At 41.7% G+C, this 22,898-nt stretch overlaps 1 protein-coding gene across 1 annotated transcript; it reads right to left on the bottom strand.

The window, feature by feature from the left end:
* Positions 1-4,642: 4,642 nt before the first annotated feature.
* On the bottom strand, positions 4,643-21,694 carry hdr (hematopoietic death receptor). Its single transcript, XM_079516273.1, has 10 exons — positions 21,450-21,694; positions 17,407-17,584; positions 15,156-15,287; positions 14,925-15,036; positions 14,651-14,742; positions 10,961-11,059; positions 9,972-10,012; positions 8,589-8,909; positions 7,057-7,093; positions 4,643-6,643 (listed from the first exon to the last, which is right to left on the bottom strand). The coding sequence occupies exons 1-10, from the start codon at positions 21,501-21,503 to the stop codon at positions 6,351-6,353; spliced, it is 1,359 nt and encodes a 452-aa protein (XP_079372399.1). The 5' UTR covers positions 21,504-21,694; the 3' UTR covers positions 4,643-6,350.
* Between the last annotated feature and the right edge of the window lie 1,204 nt (positions 21,695-22,898).

Here is a 22,898-nt window from a genome sequence, read left to right as displayed (position 1 = left end):
CTGAGGCAGAAGACAAGCCCTAATCAGTGGAGGCCGAAGCTCAGTGCACGCATCGCAGAGCCATATAGATATAATAGAGAGACATAATAGAGTATAGACAAAGTTACGCAAACTCCGTTCACTTCATGGTGCCAGTCCAATGGCGTCTCTTCTACATAGACTTCTATTGGTTTGTCCCTATATTGAAGGCTCCACATAGGGACAACCGGAAGTTTATGGAATGCATTGGAGTCTATGGGCTTTGGGCTCGCGCGAGTAGGCTACATTAACTAGTCCGGCAGCCGACAGGCTTCTTTTGTTTAAAGTGGGAAATGTGGTATATAGTCTTTTTTGTTGGCCTAAAATATTGTCTATAATACATGAATCCACTTGCTGACCGGCTGTTGGGCAATCCTTTTTATAGGGGTTTCTTGTGACCCTACCATTAACATCCTATGGCTGGCAAAAATGTCAATACAAGGCATACAGTACTGTGTATGCCTTGATCCCGCCTCTAGCTGCCGCTGATTGGCCAGGCCGTTTTGTGCCCGGGCATCAAGTCTGCCTGAGAGTTCCCAGATGGGAGCAGGAGGGGGGAACCCAGTGTACTCTCTGCTGCCCCATCTAGCGGAGTCAGGTTATGTTAATGGTAGGGTCACAAGAAACCGCTATAAAATAAATTGCCCAATACTTTCAGCCGGTCAGCAAGTGGATTCATGAATGTATGTATATAGACAATATTTTAGGCCAATAAAAAAGACTATACCAAATTTCCCACCTGTCGGCTGCCGGACTAAACCACGTGACCAGGCAGTTTTCTGCCCCATCAATATCACTCTTCTATTAGATGGCCATAGATAGAGTATAGACAGAGTTACGCAAACTCCGTTCACTTCATGGGGCCACTCCAATGGCGGCTCTTCTACATAGACTTCTATTGGTTTGTCCCTAATTGAAGGCTCCACATAGGGACAACCGGAAGTTTACGGAATGCATTGGAGTCTATGGGCTCGCGCGAGTACATGAACCACGTGACCAGGCTGTGACGCATCGTAGATAGGTCCGAAGTCGTGGTATTAAATCAGAAAGTCACTGGTCTGCCTCCCGGAGTCCCGTCCCTGGTATTGTTGAAGTGTCCCCTGAGCAAGACCTATGAGCAAGACACTCTCACCTGACCCACTACTGTTGATCAGATTATACTAAGATCCCCTGACCCCTTATGCTCATCATAACATGAGCAGCAACAATATATGTATCAGCTGTGTCAGTGAAAACGAAGTTATAGCCTCTCTAATTCAATTACCCTTAGTTTGTTCCAATTTTACATGGCTGCAGTGGATGCATAAACATAGCCCTCCCCTCCATGGATTATTTTATTTTATTATTTTTGGAGCAATGTGCACTAAACTTAGCATGAATGTTTACTACTAACTCTTTTATTTTGGACAAGTAAAGCTGTGAGTCAATGCATTTCAGAGTAAGTGTGGCTTTAGCGCGTGGCTGATGCCCATACTGTAATAAATAAATAAATAACATAATTTGTGAGCGGGCCATGCTTACCAAATACCAAATAAATTCTCATGTGCAATATAATTAAATGTGAAGCCGAAGGTCTGTGCAAATTTTGATAGTACTATGCCCATAGAATACTAGATAGAAGTAGTAGTTAAGACACCACTTGAAATTTGGGGCTCCATTACAGAGGAGCCCCATTATTTATTAAGCAAAACCTACTCTAAACTCTAGTATCTATGAAGGCTTCTGCAAGCTCCTGTTATGGCCCTTGAATTTTCCATCCCTTTCCTTTGTTCAGTGTCAGCTGTAGTATTAGTATAATAAAAGCACCAACCCCCCCCAGGCAGCAGATAGAATGCTTTAATAGCAGTATAATGCTACAATGGCAAGCACCCACACATCATTTACCTGAAAACCTGTGTGAAACTATTCATGTGGGTCCTTCAAAGGCATTAGGCAAATGGTATTGTGCTATTGTAATTACCCTGTGCTGCCAGTGTAAATGGGCTATGGGGTTGCTCCAGGGTTTTTTGATTCCCGATCACATACTGTATGAAGCCTCTGGGCTGACAACTGTAGAGAGCTGATATTGCTGCTATGAGCTCAAAATTTGAATGATAATTCCAAGTAAGCAACTGGATTCTCTGGGTCATTACCAGTAAAGATTGGGAAATGGAAGGATAATGGAAATGGAAGGCATAAAAACTGATGAATGGCAGTATAGTGTCTCCCAGACAGCTACAATGACATGTGTGAGATCACCCGTAATTCAGGAGCAAAATGAAGGCATATAGTTTAGAATTAACGTTGGCTGCATCGGTTGATTATATTACTGGAAGCTGAAGTCACTCAATGAATTTCTAATCTCACTGGAAGCAGTGGCTGTTGCTTGGAGACCATGCGATACAATACCTTGGCAGGATTTTCTTCCTGTCCTTTATAATTCACTAAATTGTTGCCATTATGGGCATTGTGTAGGCTAGCCTATGACATGCTGACATTTCTGTTGAGAAATGCACAACTGTCACACTGTGCAATGACAAGTATTCTTAGGAATGATTATCACGACAGTGTCACCACAGAAAAGCAGATCTATAAGCTCACAGTGACATAAAGTAGCCACTTTGAACACTATGGCATCCATATTATACAAAAACAAACTCTGTTGCACTAACTATAGTATACAGTAGGAACCTTGGGAAGTTGGGAATCCGGTCAAGCATAACAAGTCAAGCCTAAGAAATACTGTGATAGGACTCACAAAAGTAAAGAAGTTGTTGGTTTGAAATATGTCAGTTATATTATTGTTGTCCAGGACAGGCTATGCCTTTGTAGATTCTTTGAGATTCACATGGTTTGAAATACGTCAATGGTTATACAATTGTTGTCCAGGATAGGCTATGCCTTTGTAGATTCTTTGAGATTCACCATCATCCTCATGCCCTGCCTGGACATTTACGTGTCCCTTTGCTGGCCTTTCTGGAATATTATATTTCAGACAATACAGAACATTTTTGAGGGGCGCGTTAACCCCTCATATGTCCAGCGTTTAGTGTGCGTGTGAACACAAACTTTGTCCTAACACAAACATTAAATCCCATTGATAATGAATGGCCATTTTTACGTCATTGTCCCAACACAAACATTAAAATGCCATTGATAATGAATGGCCAGTTTTGAGTGTAAACACAAACATTAAAAGCTGGACATAGGATATGTGATTGGCCGGAATCATCATCATCACCTTTATTTATACGGTACTCGTACAGTTGAGTGAGATGATGTATGATGATAAGAGCGCCCTTCACTTCACACTTTTGATGCATGACAGTGTTGGTGTGCTGAAAATAGTTGAGTTACAAGCTCAAAACGCATGGCAGAAAAAATATCACTGAATTATAAATTAATAGTTTTATATAGCAACAAAGAAATACACTTCCCCCAGACGATGCAACACAAACATGCATTAGCCATTTAATCTATTTGCCTCTATAAGATGAGAGATGATCTAATAATTCCTAAATATTAAAGATTTGAAAATTTGAAAAGAATACCAGAAAGAATTAACTTATTCATGTATGATTTTCATGCTACATTACAAGACAACAGCAATGAAAAGTATTATATCCTACAGTATTCAATTGATTGATCCTCATGAGCAAACTGCAAACATCCTGTATTTGTTTATTTCATGTCCCCCTTTTCATGCATTTGTAGCATACCGTCTGTTACTATATGTGATCCTATACATACAGTATACACGGTGCTGCAAGCCTCAGCAAGTGTGTCCACACTCCAGCACTTTTACATCAGTCAAGGTCCCAGTCTAATTATGTACTCGTTCAAATGTAATAGTCCCCTTGGATTGTACAGTCACAGGAAATTGAATAAAACTCAACATGGGTACAGAGAAGGCAAGACCCCGGTGAGAATTCAAAGTCAGGGGTAGCCTATGTTTCGCTTCAAGTCCCACTGCTCTGTAGCCTATACACCATCTCAATACAAAAATACATGGGTTATTATTCCTGTTCTAACCAACACTAGGGAAAAGCACCAGTTTCTACAGGGCATCTACATTCTACAGTACTGCTAGGGATCTAATACACTACAGGCTCACAATGTGTTGCAGCACCAACATAGAGGGCTTTTACATGTTATTGTTGGTGCATGAGCAAAGCAGTGCACAACTTAGTACTGTATATCAAGCCCTTCACATTGCATTTTGTTCAAAGCCAAAGGGCATTTGAATGTAAATCGTTGACATGGTTCTCAGCCCCCAGCAGTCTTTGATGTGAGTGGCAAAATAACACATGCCAACAAGATGTTCACAAACCCACTGTCAAACGTTGTCATGTATGCTGATACAAAAACAGACAATATTGCACAGACTAAAGCCCTAACCACACCAAAGGATTTCCAAACGGTTGCAAGGAGTTAACGCTAAAACCGTCTTGACCCATTGGTGTGGTTTGGGGCTTGGGCCATTGAATTCCATGCATTGAATCACTAGGGTCAACAAGACATATCACACAGCAGGGACAACGCTAAAACCGTCTTGACCCTTTGGTGTGGTTAGGGCTTTATACACATGGATCGACACATACAGGCATATGCAACATGCCACAGACAGTATACACCACACAGACAGTATAGAGAAAAGCTGTAGGCTATTTAATGGTATGATTTATTTTTGTGCAAATATACATATTGTACTTTGACTCAGATGGCAGCTTAGAAAATACAATTATTGGAATGATATACTTGCAACTACCATAGGTACAGAGAACATGAAAAGAAATGGACACACAACAAAGACAATAAAAAAAAAGTGTGGGCAGAAGTGTGTCTATTGTAATCCATAACCATAAGTGTCTATGGGCCATCACTCTTACCATGTAACACAATGAACGAGCCATCTTTATTTTCTATTCTATTAACCAAACATATTGGAGCTCGATTCTGTTCCCCTTATCCCACAACTTGTGTTGATGGTGAGTGGGGACTTGTAACAAACAGCATGAATTATAATGGAAAAGGCATATGGGACATTCAATGAAATGTCTGTTTCCCAACCCAGGTGTTCCCAAACCTTTTCAGCTCGAGAACCAAACCATACATTTGATGTCTTCTATGGATCCAAACGTACAAAAATACATGATACATGAATAACTTAAGCCCCATTTAGAAAATAGTGCAAATAGCCGATACAAACTCAAACAAACACGTCATGATGCTGATGTGAGCTTGTAGATTTGATATTTTGACTACTTCTTGAATGTTTTTTTTTGATGTCATAGATTTTATTTTCTCTTTTGTTTCTTTCAGAAATTCTATGAATTGAAGGAAATATTTTTGAAAAATAAAAAAAACTTAAAAAGAGATATCTATTCGTGACCCATGGGGACCACTGTCCTAATCCACTGTTATGACTGAATCTCTGTGGAAACACTGCTGTTTATCCACTAGAGGGAACTATGTACTAACTACAGTCTGACAAACAAGGATGATGCAATGCCCTTTTAACATCACATTCATCACTACACCTAATCACAATTTACATTCACAAAGCATTTAATTCAAAGAATGTACATTAAACAATGCCATGATGCGCCTCATGATGCAGTAAGGCATGACATACTGTCTGTCAGGGGTTTGCTTGACACAATGGAAGAGCTTCTTGACTCATGGGCGTAGAAGTGAGGACATGTTACATGTTCACTCAGTCAGTACCATTATGACCTTTCATTAACACAACGCTATTGGGATCCCTCGGTCCCTTTGCTCAAGCAACCAGAGGCAGCATTTGTGCAGAAGTCACATAAATGGTTGTAAACTAGCAAATAAATATGCACAATTAAATACTTCATCATCAACAATTCCAGCATTGGCCTGGGGGAAATTAAATTATGCAGGTGGAGAGTAAAATAAATAATAAATGACCATTCGTAAAAGAGAATCAACTACATTCCAGCTCTTGCCGATGAAGAGTGCTTGTAAAGGAAGGTGACCAATGCTTCCTGTGGCCCCGTATGTATGAGCCATCAAGCTGCAGGCTCAGTGCATCTCAGGATAAAAACAGCTCATCTACAGTACAATACCATGTCCTTCTGGTGCAAAAGTAGAAGCGTCACAGCAATGTATTTCAGTGTATACACTCCTCCCTTTTGTTTCCAGTTTACACATTTAAGAATCACTATTCACGTGGAAAAGCTCTACGGCTTCCAGCCTTGAGCCTGCATGTCCTGTGCTTTTCAGGGAATGATTCAGCCCACAGGCCTGCTGCAGCAAGTGCCTGAGAATAGCATGACTCATGCACACATTTCCATCCATTTTCTGATGTGAAAGGAATTCGCCATTCACTCCCTCTCACGTACATAATTACCATTGGCAATGGCTTTGGCTATGACATTTTCAGCTGTTAGTCTTTGATTAAAAGTAAGCAGTGCTTTCAGTAGGTAGTTTAAGCTGGCGTCTTTGCCAACCTTCTCCATCCAGACGTTCAGTAGTTCATGGATCCTGTCCTCGTGGTGGAGGTGGTCTTTGCTTTTGATCAGGTTGTCATTAATGCCCAGATGTCTAAAGAACCTCTTGTGGTAATCAACGTCCAAGTCCTCAAAGTATTCAAAACATTTCTTCAGAGACTCCTCGCCTGACCACAACAAATAGAAAAGCGAAAGACATTTCCATTAAGCATTCTTTATTCACTCATTTAGAGCAATTGGTGCATTCTAAATATCGTTGCTGTCGGGTGGAAACCTCATAGGCCTATATCCAAAATTGTTACTTTTCAGGATTCAAATTCAAAAATAGCAAAAGTAGTAGTTGTGTGACCCTATAGTTAATACAGGATATTTAACCAATCAGACCCATTAACAAGATATTTTTCCTATATAATAATTACATTTGATCATTGGAACTCAGGTTCTATTTTCCATTTCCGGAAAAGTAATGAATACCCTACTTCGTCATATTACAGTGTCACACACAAGTGTACAAAATAGCCGATCACATGCATATATAACATCTGTGGAAAGTAAGGAGGGAGTGAAAGTGATATCATACCATTCAAAGGAATGAGCGATGGAATCGGGTCATCTTCCTGCAAAAGAAAGATAAGGAAATGGTAAACGTTAATACAGTTCCAAGTACATTTGCATACCTGGAATTTAAAACATGCTAACTAGCTGGCAGATAATGACCAATGAGCAGATGGGTTCCATGTCTTGCTCAAGGACATAATACCAACAAACCAGGAACGTTTCGATTTGGCGACCACTACCACCCAACCAACACCCATAAATGTATAGCAACCCAATTTCAGAAGTCTTTATTCACTTTTATGTACAGAAAATTGCACAGCATTTTAACGATCAAATGGTTCTAAAATAAAATCACACCCGTGTGAAGTGAGGGGCATATTTGGCAGACATTTGACCTAATTTCTCCTTTAATTGTCAATGGCAAATGTGAGACGTGTGGAGACAAGATTTACGTCATATTTGGCGGACATTTGATATGATATTTCAATGTCAATGATTGATTGATTGGAGGGAATGGAGAGGAATCAGAGTAAGGGGTCAGCCCGACCAGCATAACCTAACCAGACAGACCTTGGGAAGTCTGCTGTTAAAAAGGCAGAGAACAAGCAAAGAGAGGTCTGCTGTTAAAAGAACAAGCTTGGTGCAGTTGTTATGGGGCATAGACGCCCAATGATACAAACAGGCAGGGGAAACATATTTATTCACTGCATAAATGACCAAGCTCTTCGTAGAACGACACTATTTTGTAAACTACATTTGTGGTATTTTGGTACCGTATTGTAAACTACATTTGTGGTATTTTGGTACCGTATCTGTTCGTTTGTTTGTTGGTAATTTTTGCTGTTTGTAAACATTGGAGTAAAATGATTACATTACAATAAAAAAAAAACTACAAATCAAATTTGCGAAAATAAACCAAACTAAGTTATATCTTCAAAGCAGTCCTCACCTGGATTGGGCCTTATAGTGCAGCTACAGAGCAAAGTACACCTCATACAGTTAGTAATGCGTAAATATATGGCATGAAATACAAGTGAGGTTAAAGTGTGTTGAGGAGTATAGTAGCCATCACAACCGTAGACTACAGAGAGAGCCTTACTGGAGGGTGTTGAAAGTAGAGAACTTTAAAAAGTATAGAATGGGAGAAAAGATAGAAAAGATAGTAGGGTATACTAGGGCTACATGATTGATACAAATAGTTAGGTAGTAGGGCTGGGTAATTAACCGAAATTAATTAATTATTAATTATACAAAACTGATATTTAGAACCAATAATGTTTTTCTTATATATCAACAAATCGACACAGGGAAAGTGTTTTTTATAATCGACTGAATCAGTCTAATTAACCACCGCCTTGTGAGCTTGTAGATCAGCCATATTAATTTATTTTATGTTTGTAAATTAATCATTCATTAATTGTAATCAAGGCAAGGTTGAAGTAATCATGCTATTGATTTAAAGTTATATCACCCAGCCCTAGTAGTAGTAGTAGTAGTAGTAGGTAGGTAGGTAAAGGCAGGCAGAGAAGCATGCATGGATGCTGCTGCTCTCACCCTCATGCTCAGCTGCGTGGGGACCATGGAGCTGGGCTGGGGTGAGAATAATGGGAGGTAATAGGTAGAGCATGGGGGAGCGGGTGTGGGAAGCTGGTTGGAGAGGAGGCTGCTTTGCGAGTTACTGGCAGTGTTGGCCAGGCTGTCCCCCAACCCAGTGTCCTCGTCTTCCTCCATGGCTGACGGTTTGCCAGTGGCGGCTGCTCTCACAGCTCGCTGGCACTGCTGAGGGAGCAGGCACAGCCTGTCGTCTTCACGTGTCATTGCGTGGTTTTGCCTGTTCCGACTCTCCTCCGTGGAAGGAACAGGCGTCATTTTGTCCTAGAGGAGGGATAAGGATGGAGCAATCCTCTCTAGTCAGTTGGAGACTCCTAATATAGATTGCTTGACAGGGTGGTATAATGCCTACTAAAAGTATGCACTTTACTGAACCAGTAAAGTAGTGGCTTTAAATTGGGCATATATCTCCTACAGCCAATGTATTAGCATAACTGTGCTGATGTATGATTACAAGACAAGTTGTGTTTTCTTTCTTTTTCTTCTTCATTAATCCAATAGATGTCTATGGCAGTCCAAAGAATAGATTGGTCACCTTTATGAAACTTGGCATATTGATAGACTAAGAGGACAATATCCCCTATTCGCACAATTGGAGGCCCTCTCCTCTGACCAATTTCTTGTACAGTCATCAAACCGAACCCAGAGATGCATCTCTTCATGGACAACTAATTTGCCACCACATTGCATTTCTACCATTTCAACCCCCCCCCCCCCCCCCCCCCCCCCTGGAAACCTGTCATCACAAGGTGATGTGCTGGATCAAATTTGTCTTTGGTTCATGGCATACCATTAGCAAGTACAGATATACCCAAACCCCCAACTACCCATTCCTCATCAACATGGCACCTACTGTACATAGCAACAATTGTGATATTTGTGGATATTTTCCTCCCCTTTAAATCTAGTCTTCCGTTTTTAGATAAAGGTTGCTTTCACAATTTCTTTAAATAAAAAGCAGCTTGTACCAAGTCCATGAAAACAAAGTTAAGTAGGTAAGTAGCCTTGGGAACCGATGGTTCCCCAATCACGCGGTCTATGGGTCAGGAGCTTATCTCCTATCCCCTTAGCATAGTACATATAACGGTACATGTCGTAGGGATTTACCCCCAATCCAACCCTTGATGCCGAGTGCCAGGGAGTGACGCATTAGGTAGCATTTTAATAGTTGTTGGTTTGACTGACAGGGATTGAACCCCCAACCTAACCTCCCAATGTTAGGGTGGACACTTATCTAGGAGATCAAGGTTATTCTGCCCATGTTCTTGTTTTTAAATTGCTATGGATAAGAGTGTTAGCTGAAGTTTGAAAACAAAAGTTACTCACCACGACAACCTTCATACTTTCATTTCTATCGCTCTGGGAATCTGTGAGAGAGGAACTGTGGAGTGAGTGAGGGCACGCTAAGGCATAAATCAATAACAAATATAATTGCCATATTGTTGCATTTAAGATTTGCATGTATCTAGTTTTAGAACTGAAATACATTTTCATTTAGGAAGATTCCGTTTCTGCTGTAGCGGTTTCCATAGAAACTGAAATTCAGACGGAATAATTCAGCCACTCTTTATATGAACCAAATAACTAAAACACCCATGCCTGGCACAAAAGGATTGAATGTCAAACACAGTTGTAAAAGTTGACCAAAGTTCTCACCTGCACTAGAAGACTTTTTAGATTTAGAAAGATAAAGTTTCTTTTTTGAATAGTCATTGCCAAATGTCCAATTGGTCACACTCACTTGCACTAAACAGATTCTGAAATGTATTAGTTTGTTCTGCCTTATTTAGACAATTAGGGATAAGATAAGGTACGAGTAAGTAACCAAAACAATGATAAATTAAATTAAAGAAAGAAAAAATGCATTGACATGAAACACAGGTCTCCAACACACTAACTAGTAAGTACTGGTATATAAAAATAAATCAGGCTGTCAAATGATTACAGTTTAATCAGATTCAAATCTGCTAGCGCCCCTCAAAAATTAATTAATCACCATTCAAACTTGTTGTGGGAATGGGAAAAAAATTACGTCATGTGTCGTATGCATGTTTTATTCTTTATATCCAGTGTGGCAGGATGGTGTCTCTCTGTCTCTCACCACGTTGTCGTGCTATGTGATTTGACCCGCTGCCTATGTAAATTGTGCAGCCTTTTCTGGGAATAACCGACTTGTGATTTTTCCCCATCCAGATAGGGCTAGATAGTGCACGGTGGATGGTATTATGGAATGTATGGGGTGGTAAGTAATTTCACAATTGAATTAACTCAGTTATTTTGAGACCAAATAAATAAATAAATATTCAGATTCTTACCTGTCTCTGTTTGATGTGTCCGTCTCTTCCAAAGACATACCAAGCCAACCAGCAAAACCACCGCAACCAGTACTGCAAGTGATATAATTATCACAGCAACTGTTGATTGAGCACAAGAAATAATCAGCATCCATTATTACTAAGTGATGGCCTCACGGCTGCAAATGACAATTCCAGTCTGTTTGTGGCCACCCACTACATCAAATTTTCTTTATCGTTTTAGAAGAAATCCGATTGTGATTGCATTCCTATTATTGTCCATTTCAGGGGGAAATAAAATAAAGGGCGGCATGGGGCGGCTGTGGCTCAGGAGGTAGAGCAGGTCGTCCAATGATCCCTGGGTCGGCGGTTCGAATCCCGGCTCCTCCTGTCCACATGCCGAGTGTCCTTGGGCAAGACACTGAACCCTACATTGCCTCCAATGAGTTGGTCGATGTGAGCTTGCCACCATTGGTGAGGAGTCATTGGTGTCGACTGTTCGCCGCTTCACCTCCCAATGTATGAATGAATGAACCATTGTAAAGCGCTTTGAGCACTTGGAATAGCGCTATAAAAATGCAATTCATTATTATTATTATTATTATTAAAGAAATCCAAACCTATTATATTCTAGATTTGTAGAATGTATGTTGGTAGTATTACAGAAATATGAATAAAAACAGCCAACATTAGGTCCGGTTTATTCTAAATCAACAATAAATTACAATATTTGAAATGCCAAAAGGACCATTGCATACATTGTCTATGTGTATTCAAATGTGCGGCAAGTGATATTGTTGAGGTTTTTAAAAGTGAAAATATAAAGAAAATATAATGTTAATGTGAATATAACGTGTGCAAATTCTATCTGCTACAACAGGAACTTGTATAAGACTTGTAAACCTTGGTCTTTATAAATTAATAAAGTTTGAGGAACACAATTGCGTACACAAGTTGTTGACTTGAGACAGCAACCACTTATGAATGTATGAGAGTGGGTTAGACCCTTTCGGAACCCTCGGTTAAGCTTTTCTGAAGTTTGGACGTCGCTTACCCTACGGTCCCTAATTGGTTATTCCACTCTCCATGGGATGCAGATGTACATACCCTCCGTTCACGGAGAGTGGTGCGCCGCTTGAGTGTTGGTGAGATGTTTCAAAGATGCATAACATGGCTATAGGAGACAACGGAAACGTGGGAGAAACTACATTAACCGCCGATGCCATTTTGTATCTTTTTTTTAAAAGTTTTGGCTTCTCTGAAATTCCCTCTCCTCTCTCTTCCTTGACTTCCTGTTGTACCACCTCCCGCACCAGGGCAGGGTGGTCGGTGCGAGGCAGTAACGTAGGGACACGCAGCTAGCCAGTCGCCGCTCGGGAGGCGGTACAAGGGGAAGTCAATAAGGAAGTCAATGAAGAGAGGAGAGAAAATTTCAGAGAAGCCAAAACTTAAACAAAAGATTAAAAATACTTAATACTTTTAGCGCCATGGCCGAAAACCTGTCCATTGAAGCCTAATTTTGATACTAACGCCATTGCCGAAGCCCTTCGGCAATTGCGCTTATATAGTGCGCTCGAGCCAAAATGCTACTTACGTTAGCCGGTTAGCTAGCTGTGTTGTTAGCACAGCACTGGATCGCCCATCTTAGATCGTCGTCGCCATAATAATCCATTCTATCCGTTTCTTTCAATCGCCTGTATCTCCTATTCCTTGTCCCAGATGGCATTTTGGTCAAAACAGCGTTTCTTTGACGGCACAGAGCTGACGATCTGGAGCTCTGCAGAGCTCCGGTCTGGATTCACAATGTAAACAAGGCCGGCCCAGCTCCGTGTAAATTCCTAACTTAGGACTACTGCTAGTGAAGCGGAAATGGCGGTTTTACAAAATAAGAGCTCAAATTAAAAAAATGCTGGCGTGAATTAGATCGTAATTTTTCAATAAATGATAGCGCTGAAAGGGTTAACGGCATTGACGGTTAATGCAGTTTCTCCCACGTTTCCGTTGTCTCCTATAGGCACGTTATGCATCTTTGAAACATCTCACCAACACTCAAGTGGCGCGCCGCTCTCCGTGAACGGAGGGTATCTGCATTCTGCATCCCATGGAGAGTGGAATAACCGATTAGGGACCCTAGGGTAAGCGACGTCCAAACTTCAGAAAAAGAGTGGGTATAAGCTACATCAGAGCCTTCACATTCTTCCAACTGTTTTGAGAGGTAGAAATAGTAGAAGGTGATCTCCTTAAAGCCTATGGTACTTTCGATCCTCCCCCCTCTCACCCACGGCAGCTGCAACCTCTCCTCTTTAGTAAGAATAAAAAATACACTTTCAGTATAAAACAAAGGGTTTAAGATGTTAAGACTAAGAGCCTACTTTCCTTAGTAGGAACTCTTGGAGCCCCACACCTCGCGTCCAAATACACTTTTTGGCCAGAAAAGAAAATATTTCACCGGAAGAAAAAATATGTTTTAGTTACTCCACTGCACCCATCCCATTGAACAAATCTTTCTTTCCGGTGAAATATTTTCTTTTCTGAGACATGAGGTGGGGGGCTCTGAGTGTTCCAGGGGGCTCCTTAGCGTTAAGGATAACTCCTCCTAACACTATGGACCAGAGCTAAGGTAGAAATCCAATTGAGCTGTCTTGACAATGAGCCTGAAAGACTAACAAAAGGTTATCTGGAAATGCTTTATTTTTTATAAAATATAGGGTTTAAATTGAGTATCACTTCACTTTGATCACTTAACCCATTTTGACCTGAGATCAGATTCTAAAAATGTCTTCTACATCCTGACAGTTTTCTGAAAAAGCTATGTTTCTATGTCAGTCGTTCTTCGATTTTTCAAAAATAGCAGACCTACAAGCTTGTAGCGTGCCACTCGGTGGTTCCTTTCTGGCTAAAGCATAACATAATGCTAACACCAAAAGGGGTTCCCGCCGAAAATGGGTTAAGTGACAGCATGTGTACGTATTTTATCCTTGAAACTTTTTACACAATTGAGCTTTCTTAACAATGAACCTGAAAGACTGGAAATGCTTTCAAATATGTAAGCTAGCAATGTAAAGCAAACTTTTTTGAGCGGATTGTTTCCGGGTCGTGGGTTTCAGAGTAAAAGCGGCCATGTCTTTCCGACACCCCAGAGCTCCTATTTTGAAGGAATCCCGGCACCGATTGTGTTAATATTATTGGTGACATAAAGTTGATATACTGTACCAAACTTGAATATACACATGCATACTGGGGGGGGGGGGGGGGGGGGGGATAATTTTAGCGAGGCACATGCTATTCAGTATACACATCTGGTGTAACTGGTATGATGGACATCAATTGGAGCCTTCCAGATGCATATTACACTCACAGTAAATTCCACGCATGGAATTGATGTGTCTGGTGTAGCACCGGCATTAATATACAACTGGCCCTGTATTATTATTATTTTCAACATTTCTCACGGTGCTTATCCACTATCGGTCTCATATCTACTTATTAGTGTGTGGTTAGCTCTACAATATTTATCATTGTAGCAGAAATGTATTCCTTTCACAGAAAAGGAATCAAGAGATGTGTGATTTCTTTAACCAATGAAAAGTTAGCAATTTCTTGTGTGCTGACAGGTGTGTCATAAAGGCTCACTTGTACTAAGAGAGCATAATAGTGAGTTAGTTTTGGAACAGAGCCGATGATTATACATGTCCAAAGATGGTGTTGTACCTGAGCCAGTGCTGGGGCTGGATGGTGGTTTCTTGCAGACTGCGTTAGCGGTAGCGGTACAGTTCCTCACCTTCACTTCACCTTCTCGACATCTAGTTTGAAAGCACAGGAAAGACAAAATGAAGGCACAAAAAAATCATTATAACGGTTAAGGTTGCCGGAGGAGCACATTTAATTTGAGAAATGGTTGCCATAAAAAGGAGTACTCTCCCATGATTCATTTGAATGAAATAACTGGAGGGCCTGTTCTATATTCTCCATCCTGTTAGCTCACCTTGAACACTTTTTGCAGATCTCGCATGCCTGATCAGGGGCACAAAACGTCCCTGGTTTGCACTGGCATTCAGTGTTCTGGATGGTTGTACATGGCCTTACAACATACTGGTCTGAAAGGACAACGTGGAAAAAGTTTTAATCGGATGCTTTGAGCACTTATAAAAGGTTACGTGTTGATCTTTTTCACTCACTAGTGACGAATAATTTAAAATCCATCTAGCGGAATTACCTGAACGACAGTTGGTGCACTTCAAACACTGTCTCAGCAGCCCATTTTCATGTTCCGTGTACGTGCCAAAGTCACAATCTTCACACGTTGCTTTCTCTCCTGCTCTAGTGCACGATGACTGCACATGAGTACCTGTTCAAATACATTGTCAGTCAGTGTGGTGATTTATGTATACAACATAAACGTATACTACATTGTATACAACAATGCCAAAAATAGCAGTTGGCCGCATACCCCCCATTTGTCGAGACACACCACTTTGCATTAATTGGTTATCAGTGTTTCAATAACAAAACAAATACAATATTTCTGTGTTGTGGTGTTATCTTTAAATTCACTCTGGTCATTCCCTGATATGACGACCTCTATCGATGTCCTTCAAACCACTTTAAATATATTAGTCTTATCCAGAGTGCAACAGAAGAAATGGGCATCAAATCCCAGATTACACAAATTACAAGCAAATAAGGGGTGGGCTACACTGGGGACGGAACAATTTGTCTGTCCTGCAGGGAGTTCCGTATTTACTGTTTTTTATCCTCGGAATGCGAGGTGAAGGGCTGCGTAACCCCTGCGCACACACGGAGAACTCGAGTATTTGCGTAAAATAATTATTCGTGTACGGAGCTTACGCACAACCTGCACAGTGCACACCACACCCGCACTCGGTGTAGCCGGGTTCAATCGATTATAGTAGCAGCGTATCGTTGCGGACTCCGCTCGGCGAACGGTGCAGAGCCAATTCCGCGCCCAGTGTAGCCCGACTGTAACAGTACAAGGACAGTAGGATACATGAAAAGAAACCCACACTATTCCATATAATCCATCTATAAATGCACCACGTCTGTACGTACGTGTGTACATCTGTAATGCACGTAACTCGAGAGCCGTTCGCCCCACCGACTTCAAATTTGACACACACGTTCCACACCCCCACAGGGAGTGCAGTGCCCGATCGAGTCAGTCGGACCCACGGTTGTCCACAAAAGGCCTCTGCCCAGGGTCCATATATGGAGCTGGCCTGTTCTGACATCACAACACTCCATATTTGGGCATGCCTGACACAGAACACCATATATAGGAATAAAGGGACACAGAGAGACAGATCCAGAAATCTCCATATATGGGCATAAAAGGGACACAGACAGATTGGTGGAACGGGTACTCTGACACGGGTACAACGGGTATTGCATAGCCGGGTGGGGCATGGATCTCCAACTTCCATCGTTACCGACTCGATGCTCTACAGCCGGGCACCGGTCTAGTAGTAACTAAGGCCACGTACTAGAGAAAATGGCAAAGTGCCGTTGCATTCTCATTTCTCACTTTGTATTCTGTGTTTAGACGGAGGTGCAACAGTAATTGAAAACGCTGTAATGTGCATGCCAGGTGGCGAAAAGGACAACACATCTGATATTTTGTTTTGGCGTTTTCTCTAGGGACCATTATCGTCTAAACGGGGTCAAGTCTGAATCATACAGCACTCCAATGATAATATGAATAAATACAGCACAAATGTGACACGTACAAGCAAAGTGCAGGCCCATACACAGACAAATGCTTATTGTTAATGTAACTCTAAATGAACACTCAGGATTCTACTATGAAATGCTCAGAAAGGTGAAACTAGATGATCAGGGGGAAAAAAAAGGAAGAAACAACAATTGAGGGTAGAGATGAGGACAAAATGAACGAGATTTGATTAACCCATTTAGACCTGAAGACGATTCTACAAATGTCTTCTAAATCCTGACAGTTTTCTGAAAAACCTCATGTTTCTATGTCAGTCGTTCTAAAACTATTTCATGTCAAGGACCAAATATGTATTTGGCCGCCGACCCCCATCTGAAAATATGTTGTTCCAGGGACCCCCCAGAAGCAAAGATTTGCACCACATTGTCACAATCTTTCAAAAATAGCAGATCTACAAGCTCGGTGCCGCACTATGAGCTTGTAGATCTGCTATTTTTCAATAGCTAAACAACATAATGCTTAAAACACCAAAAGGGGTTCCCACCCAGAATGGGTTAAGATGGAGAGGTCCATTTGTGAGGTACCAAAATAATAACGCCAATACATGTTTCTTTAAAACACACACACAATGCTGTCACACACAATAGATTGTCAACACCACTTAGTCTAAATAACGGCCTCTGGCTATTAGGCTATGGGCTCTCATGATGGATTTGAGCTAGTGACAATGCTCTGTGTCTCGGTGGACTTTGATTGAGCGTGGTTCCATGTGGCTCACCAGCTGGGCACTTTAAGCAGCAGATGTCTTTGTCCTGGTACTCTGTTTCTCTGCAGGTGTGCCGCCGCAGCCTGCTTCTGGCCCCGCCGTCCAATTGCTCGCCTTCAGCCAATTCAGTGTTCGACCATGACCGTGTCGCCGCCGTCAGTTTGAGGACCCAGATTAACATGAAAATGACCTGGGAGAAATGTTGTGAAATTAGTAACACACATTTGTAGTTTGGATTCCTTCATTTAGGCTAATTTGAGGTGGGATGTGCTTTGGAATTTCTTGTTTTGTTCTTTTCTGAAAACGTTTTTTTTTTATGATCTTACAACTGTTCTCTCATCTTTCCATGCTCTATGACTGGGAAAACATCCATAATTCATAATTTAGGGGTGAAGCCTTAATAGAAAAATCACACCCGTGTGAACTGAGTGGTGTAAGGTCTTATATAGACTGATCAGCTGTGGTCTGACGTAATGTCTGACGTAATGAAATCACACCCGGGTGAACTGGGTGACCGTAGCAACCATGCTCATTTGGTACGAACAGACAGACAGACACGTAAACTAACAAAGCCAGTCGTAGGAGTGGTTTACACCACTCAAAAACGGGACAGGGCTTCAAGGCCACTGTGGCCTCGAGCATATAATTGTTTGAGGGACATACTGAGAGGGTATGGTTGGTGGCAATCGCCTCCATTAAATTCCTGCCTTGTGTCCAGGTATTCCCCTATACTACCCGTAGATACCACATGCTATCAGTCTACAGTAGATTTAGATTATACAGTTATCCTCACAAGAAAGTGAAGAAACTGCTTGTTGTTTACACAGCAATCTCCATCTCATTCATGGCAAACTTCTAAGTCACATTCTGGAGCAACTTCCTTATTTGTGTTGAGACTTGAGTGTTAAATCCACACTGCTATATTAACCAATGGTATGAATGCATATGACATCAGGCCACTGTCTGTGCTGCATGTTCAAAGGTCATCTGGAGGAATGGCAGGGGGGGGGGGGGGGGGTAGTGAGTTACTAACTCACACTGTAGCTATAGGCAAAGTACTGCTCACAATTCGACTAGTCTGTCAGTGACATAATTAGTTACAAAGCTACGTAAATCAAATGCTGCTGTTCTGTGAATAGCAGTACAAGTAAACAGACAGGAATAATAAACAATAGTCTACACAGTGCTTAACCCGCTTAACAACAGACAACAGATCTCAAGTTCTGTTATGACCCACATAAGGCGGATCGAGTCACAAGACCGGGGATCACACCCAACAGGCTTATTGCTCAACCTTTTCTTTTTTCTTTACCTGTGCCGCCCATGGTGCCGCCCTACCGCGCTATGCGCACATGCGTACCACGCGCATTAATGATCTAATCTTCTGCATGCCTGCCTGGAAATGCATGCACGCGGTGTGTCAGTCAGTGCCAGGCCGACATGATGCGCCACATGAAAGTTTTACAACCATCACAAACAGACAGCGACTGTCTGCTTTTCTCCCATTCGCCTGTGAGCTCTCATCTCGGGAAGCCTAGAGATGAGAGCTGACAGTCGGTGTCTTGTCGGCACGCACACATAATAGTGCAAGCATGAATGATTAGGTCATACAAAACTAGCCGCAATTTGCAACTCTAGATTTTTTTATAATGGGATGAATCTAGAGTTGCAATACCCTCCATTGACTCCCCACTCATCATTTTGCGTTTGCGATCTGCTTGTCTTAAACGACGTTAAACTCACCAACATTGCAGCTGTAGTCCAAGCTTGAATTATTCTCTTTCAATCTGCAAAGCTTGTTTTTCATAAAAATCCCCTGTAGACATGTTATGAGCTACTTTCTGTCAAGAAGAAGAAATGTTGGCGTTTGGAAGCGCTCGTTTGTATTAAGGGGTCGCGCTGCTGCCTCCTGCATTATGTGCAAATGCGAAACAGATGCATGCAGGGACGTTCAGTGACTTACGACGAGCGCTTCCAAACTCCAGCACTTAGAAAAAGAATCACTTGCACAGAATTTCTTGACAGAAAGTAGCTCATAACATGTCTACGGGGGATTTTTATGAAAAACAGGCTTTGCAGATTGAAAGAGAATAATTCAAGCTTGGACTACAGCTGCAATGTTGGTGAGTTTAACGTTGTTTAAGACAAGCAGATCGCAAACGCAAAATGATGAGTGGGGAGTCAATGGAGGGTATTGCAACTCTAGATTCATCCCATTATAAAAAAATCTAGAGTTGCAAATTGCGGCTAATACAAAACATGTACCGTATTGCTGCATGCGTGCACTGACTTACACGTTAGACTACATGTGGCCTACTGTGTAAATGTTTTGTCCAATGTCCACACAGCTATCACTCACTATCATGGGTGTTGTGTTGAATGGAGACTCTTGTCTTGGTCAAGGTAAAGGCATATTTCCCCCGGGCAGCTTGGGAGTTGGGACAGTTCATGCTTTTATTTATTCTAGGCTTCAAGAAAGGTCAAGGCTTGATTACTGTTACTGTTTATAGGCCTATGCCAGTATTGACCAGGGCAGGCATCACTGAAGTGTCAAGCAGTTTCACATCTCCTCGCAAAAAGTATGACCACATCAACCGTTCCTGACCTCTATCTCCACTGGCTCCAGTAGTTTCAGAACTTATAAAAAAATGCTCTTAATGGGCTAGCCGCAATTTGCAACTCTAGATTTTTTTTAATAATGGGATAAATCTAGAGTTGCAATACACTCCATTGACATCCCATTGATCCAAATTGCATTTCCGATCTGCTTGTATTAAACAACGTTAAACTCACCAACATTGCAGCTGTAGGGAAAGCTTGAATTATCATCTTTCAAACTGCAAAGCGTTTATTTCATAAAAAAACGGCCCTGCATACCACCTGTTTCGAATTTTCACATAATGGAGGAGGCAGCAGCCTTAATAAAAACGAGTGCTTCCAAACTCCAACACGCTTTCCAAAGAGGATAATTTTTAACATTCAGTAGATTTTCTGTGGTCTGAAGTTTTCTGGCTCAAACAAGTGCTCTGATTTTCCTGCTGTTTGTGATGTAACAGCCTGCAAATCCCATATATGTCAATGGGTTTTGCCAGCAATGAAAACACTGTTTTCATTGCAGCTCAAAAGGCTTCCAACCCCCAGAGAAAACTCCAGACCACAGAAAACTTTCTGATCTCGTAGGCCTACCGCTACCGCCACTCCAGTTAGAATCTTGGAGGTCTGCTGACCAGCCAGGCTCTGGATACTTAGCCTACACTACAACACACCACCTCAATATTGTGTTTAAATCTTCACTCTAAGGTGACTAAGTGAGGTCCTACTGTTTATTATCTTGACGTTAATTTGTGTTTTGTTATTATTTTTCATTAGAACTTTTTTTGTAATGTTTCTACAGTCTTCGGTCAACAACCGTTTTGCCTAATTGTGCTTCACAAATAAAGTTGTGTTGTCGCCAGCGGCGAAATAAAATGGGCACGCGACACGCGTAGACCTAATAAAAACGACAATATGTGGGGCATACCATTATTATTCCAACCGTAGACAAGACAAACACTATTTAGGGCTACTATTCCGTTTAATCGTCTGTTTAACCTTTCTCAACTACTGACAAAATGTAGTTTACACTAGTAACTGACCCCGACAGACAGTGCCGGTTGAGGACACTAGGACAGACCAGGACAGACAGACCCTCTCTCTCCACTAATGGAATGTCACACACTCAAGCCAAAACGTCATGAGGAGCTCAGTCCAAATTGGCTTTTGACAAGTAAACGTGACAACTGCTATGTGACATTCTTTGACTTCATGGAAAACTTGCAAATAAGTAGGTTCACTTTCCTAACTTTCCATAATTGTTCCAAACTGAAGCATTTGTGGTTGAAGGAACGACCCCACGCTCACCAACACAAGAACACAGTGTTTGTGTGTGTGTGTGTGTGTGTGTGTGTGTGTACTGTGTAGGCTAGGCCCACCGGCGCTACCCGCGGACTAACAACAAATGTATCCACTTACATACATTCCGCGCTACTCAACAAGTTAACAACGTGAACACTTACCATATACTGTGAGGTGCCCATACTGTCAGTAGAGTCGTCGAAAGCTTCGATCATCAGCGACTACATCCCAAGTCTTCTAGGAATGATTTGGACGCAACAAGTCAATATCAATAGCACCTCTCTCTCTCTCTCCTGTAAAAAGTTTCAGACCGAGTGAGTAGTTTGAGTTTCCCCAGCGCCGGGAGTGCAAACATGAAGCCACGCCCCCTGCTGCAGGCATCACGTTGTCCGTAGCCTCGGTCCCAGGCGTCCGCGTTCTCTGGCTCTTGTTTTGGTAGGCCGGGGTAATGCAATTTTAATTTATGCAAATATGTGGTTTCTTTTCATTCTTTTTAATCTTTAATACTAGCTGTATGCACACACTGCACAGACAGTTAATGAAGTCTGATACACGTCTAGAAACAACACATGGAAGATTGAAGCAAAGTGTAATGAAATGAAATGAAATGAAATCTATATTTACCCAGGGTATCTGGGCTAAGCTCAAGAACTTGTTTCCAGCCAGGCCCTGCTCATAGAATCAAAAGTAAGGGCATCAAATGACAGAAGAAATAGCCTGTATCAAGGCTATAGGGGCTTGTCTGGGCAAGTTCCCCATGATGAGCCTAGAGTTAATTGAAAGCTCAGAATTCACTTGGATTTATTTAATTGAACTGACAAAGACAATTGAGAGGTGTTTCTTTATTTATGTGTTTGTTTGTTAGGGGTATTTATTAGGGATTCAGTGTCTTGCTCAAGGACACTTCAACACTAACACAGGGGGCACCAGCGATCGGCGGGTCACGGGTGAACAGTAGCCTACTACCCTTGGCCTTTATGGCTGTTGGCTGGCCGGAAATGAGTTATAGCCACAAGTAGAGATAGTATAGAGATAGAGCCCTAGTGACAGTAAGCCCCAATGTAGAAACAGTTATTTCCAGATTCCACACACAGGTTTATCAGAAATGTCACAAACACTAACTCTAATTGTTCTTATGTGTGTGTCAGTTGTACATTATCTATTACACAGTTGTCTGTAGCATGGAGATACAGTCACACAGGAAGCAGTTAGTTAAACTGCTTCAGACATTGTCAGAAGACGTGAAATGTTGTACTGATTACTATTAGGAGAATAGTTGACATCAGTATGCTGTTTTGACAGTTTGAAACATGGGGATATATTTATGTTTTTGTAGGGGGGCGCAGACGTTGGTCCGACGTGCAACAGTCCGACACATGTGTGAGTCCGACACATGCGTGGCTGGTTAAGACTCACTATGGCTCCCACAATGCATTTCCGGTTACGACACATGCGTGGCCGGTTAAAACCGGCCCATGGCTTCCGCGTGCGGATGGTACGGTTAGGTAAGGTAAGGTAAGGTAAGGTAATTTTATTTATAAAGCGCCTTTCAAAACAATCGTTACAAGGTGCTGTACAAAATAAAATAAACAAGAAACACAGTCAACAGC

Source organism: Electrona antarctica, assembly GCF_951216825.1.
Source record: "Electrona antarctica genome assembly, chromosome: 12".
Classification (NCBI taxonomy): domain Eukaryota; kingdom Metazoa; phylum Chordata; class Actinopteri; order Myctophiformes; family Myctophidae; genus Electrona; species Electrona antarctica.
The sequence above is the reverse complement of the archived record's forward strand: the minus strand, read 5'-3'. Positions and strand labels throughout refer to the sequence as shown.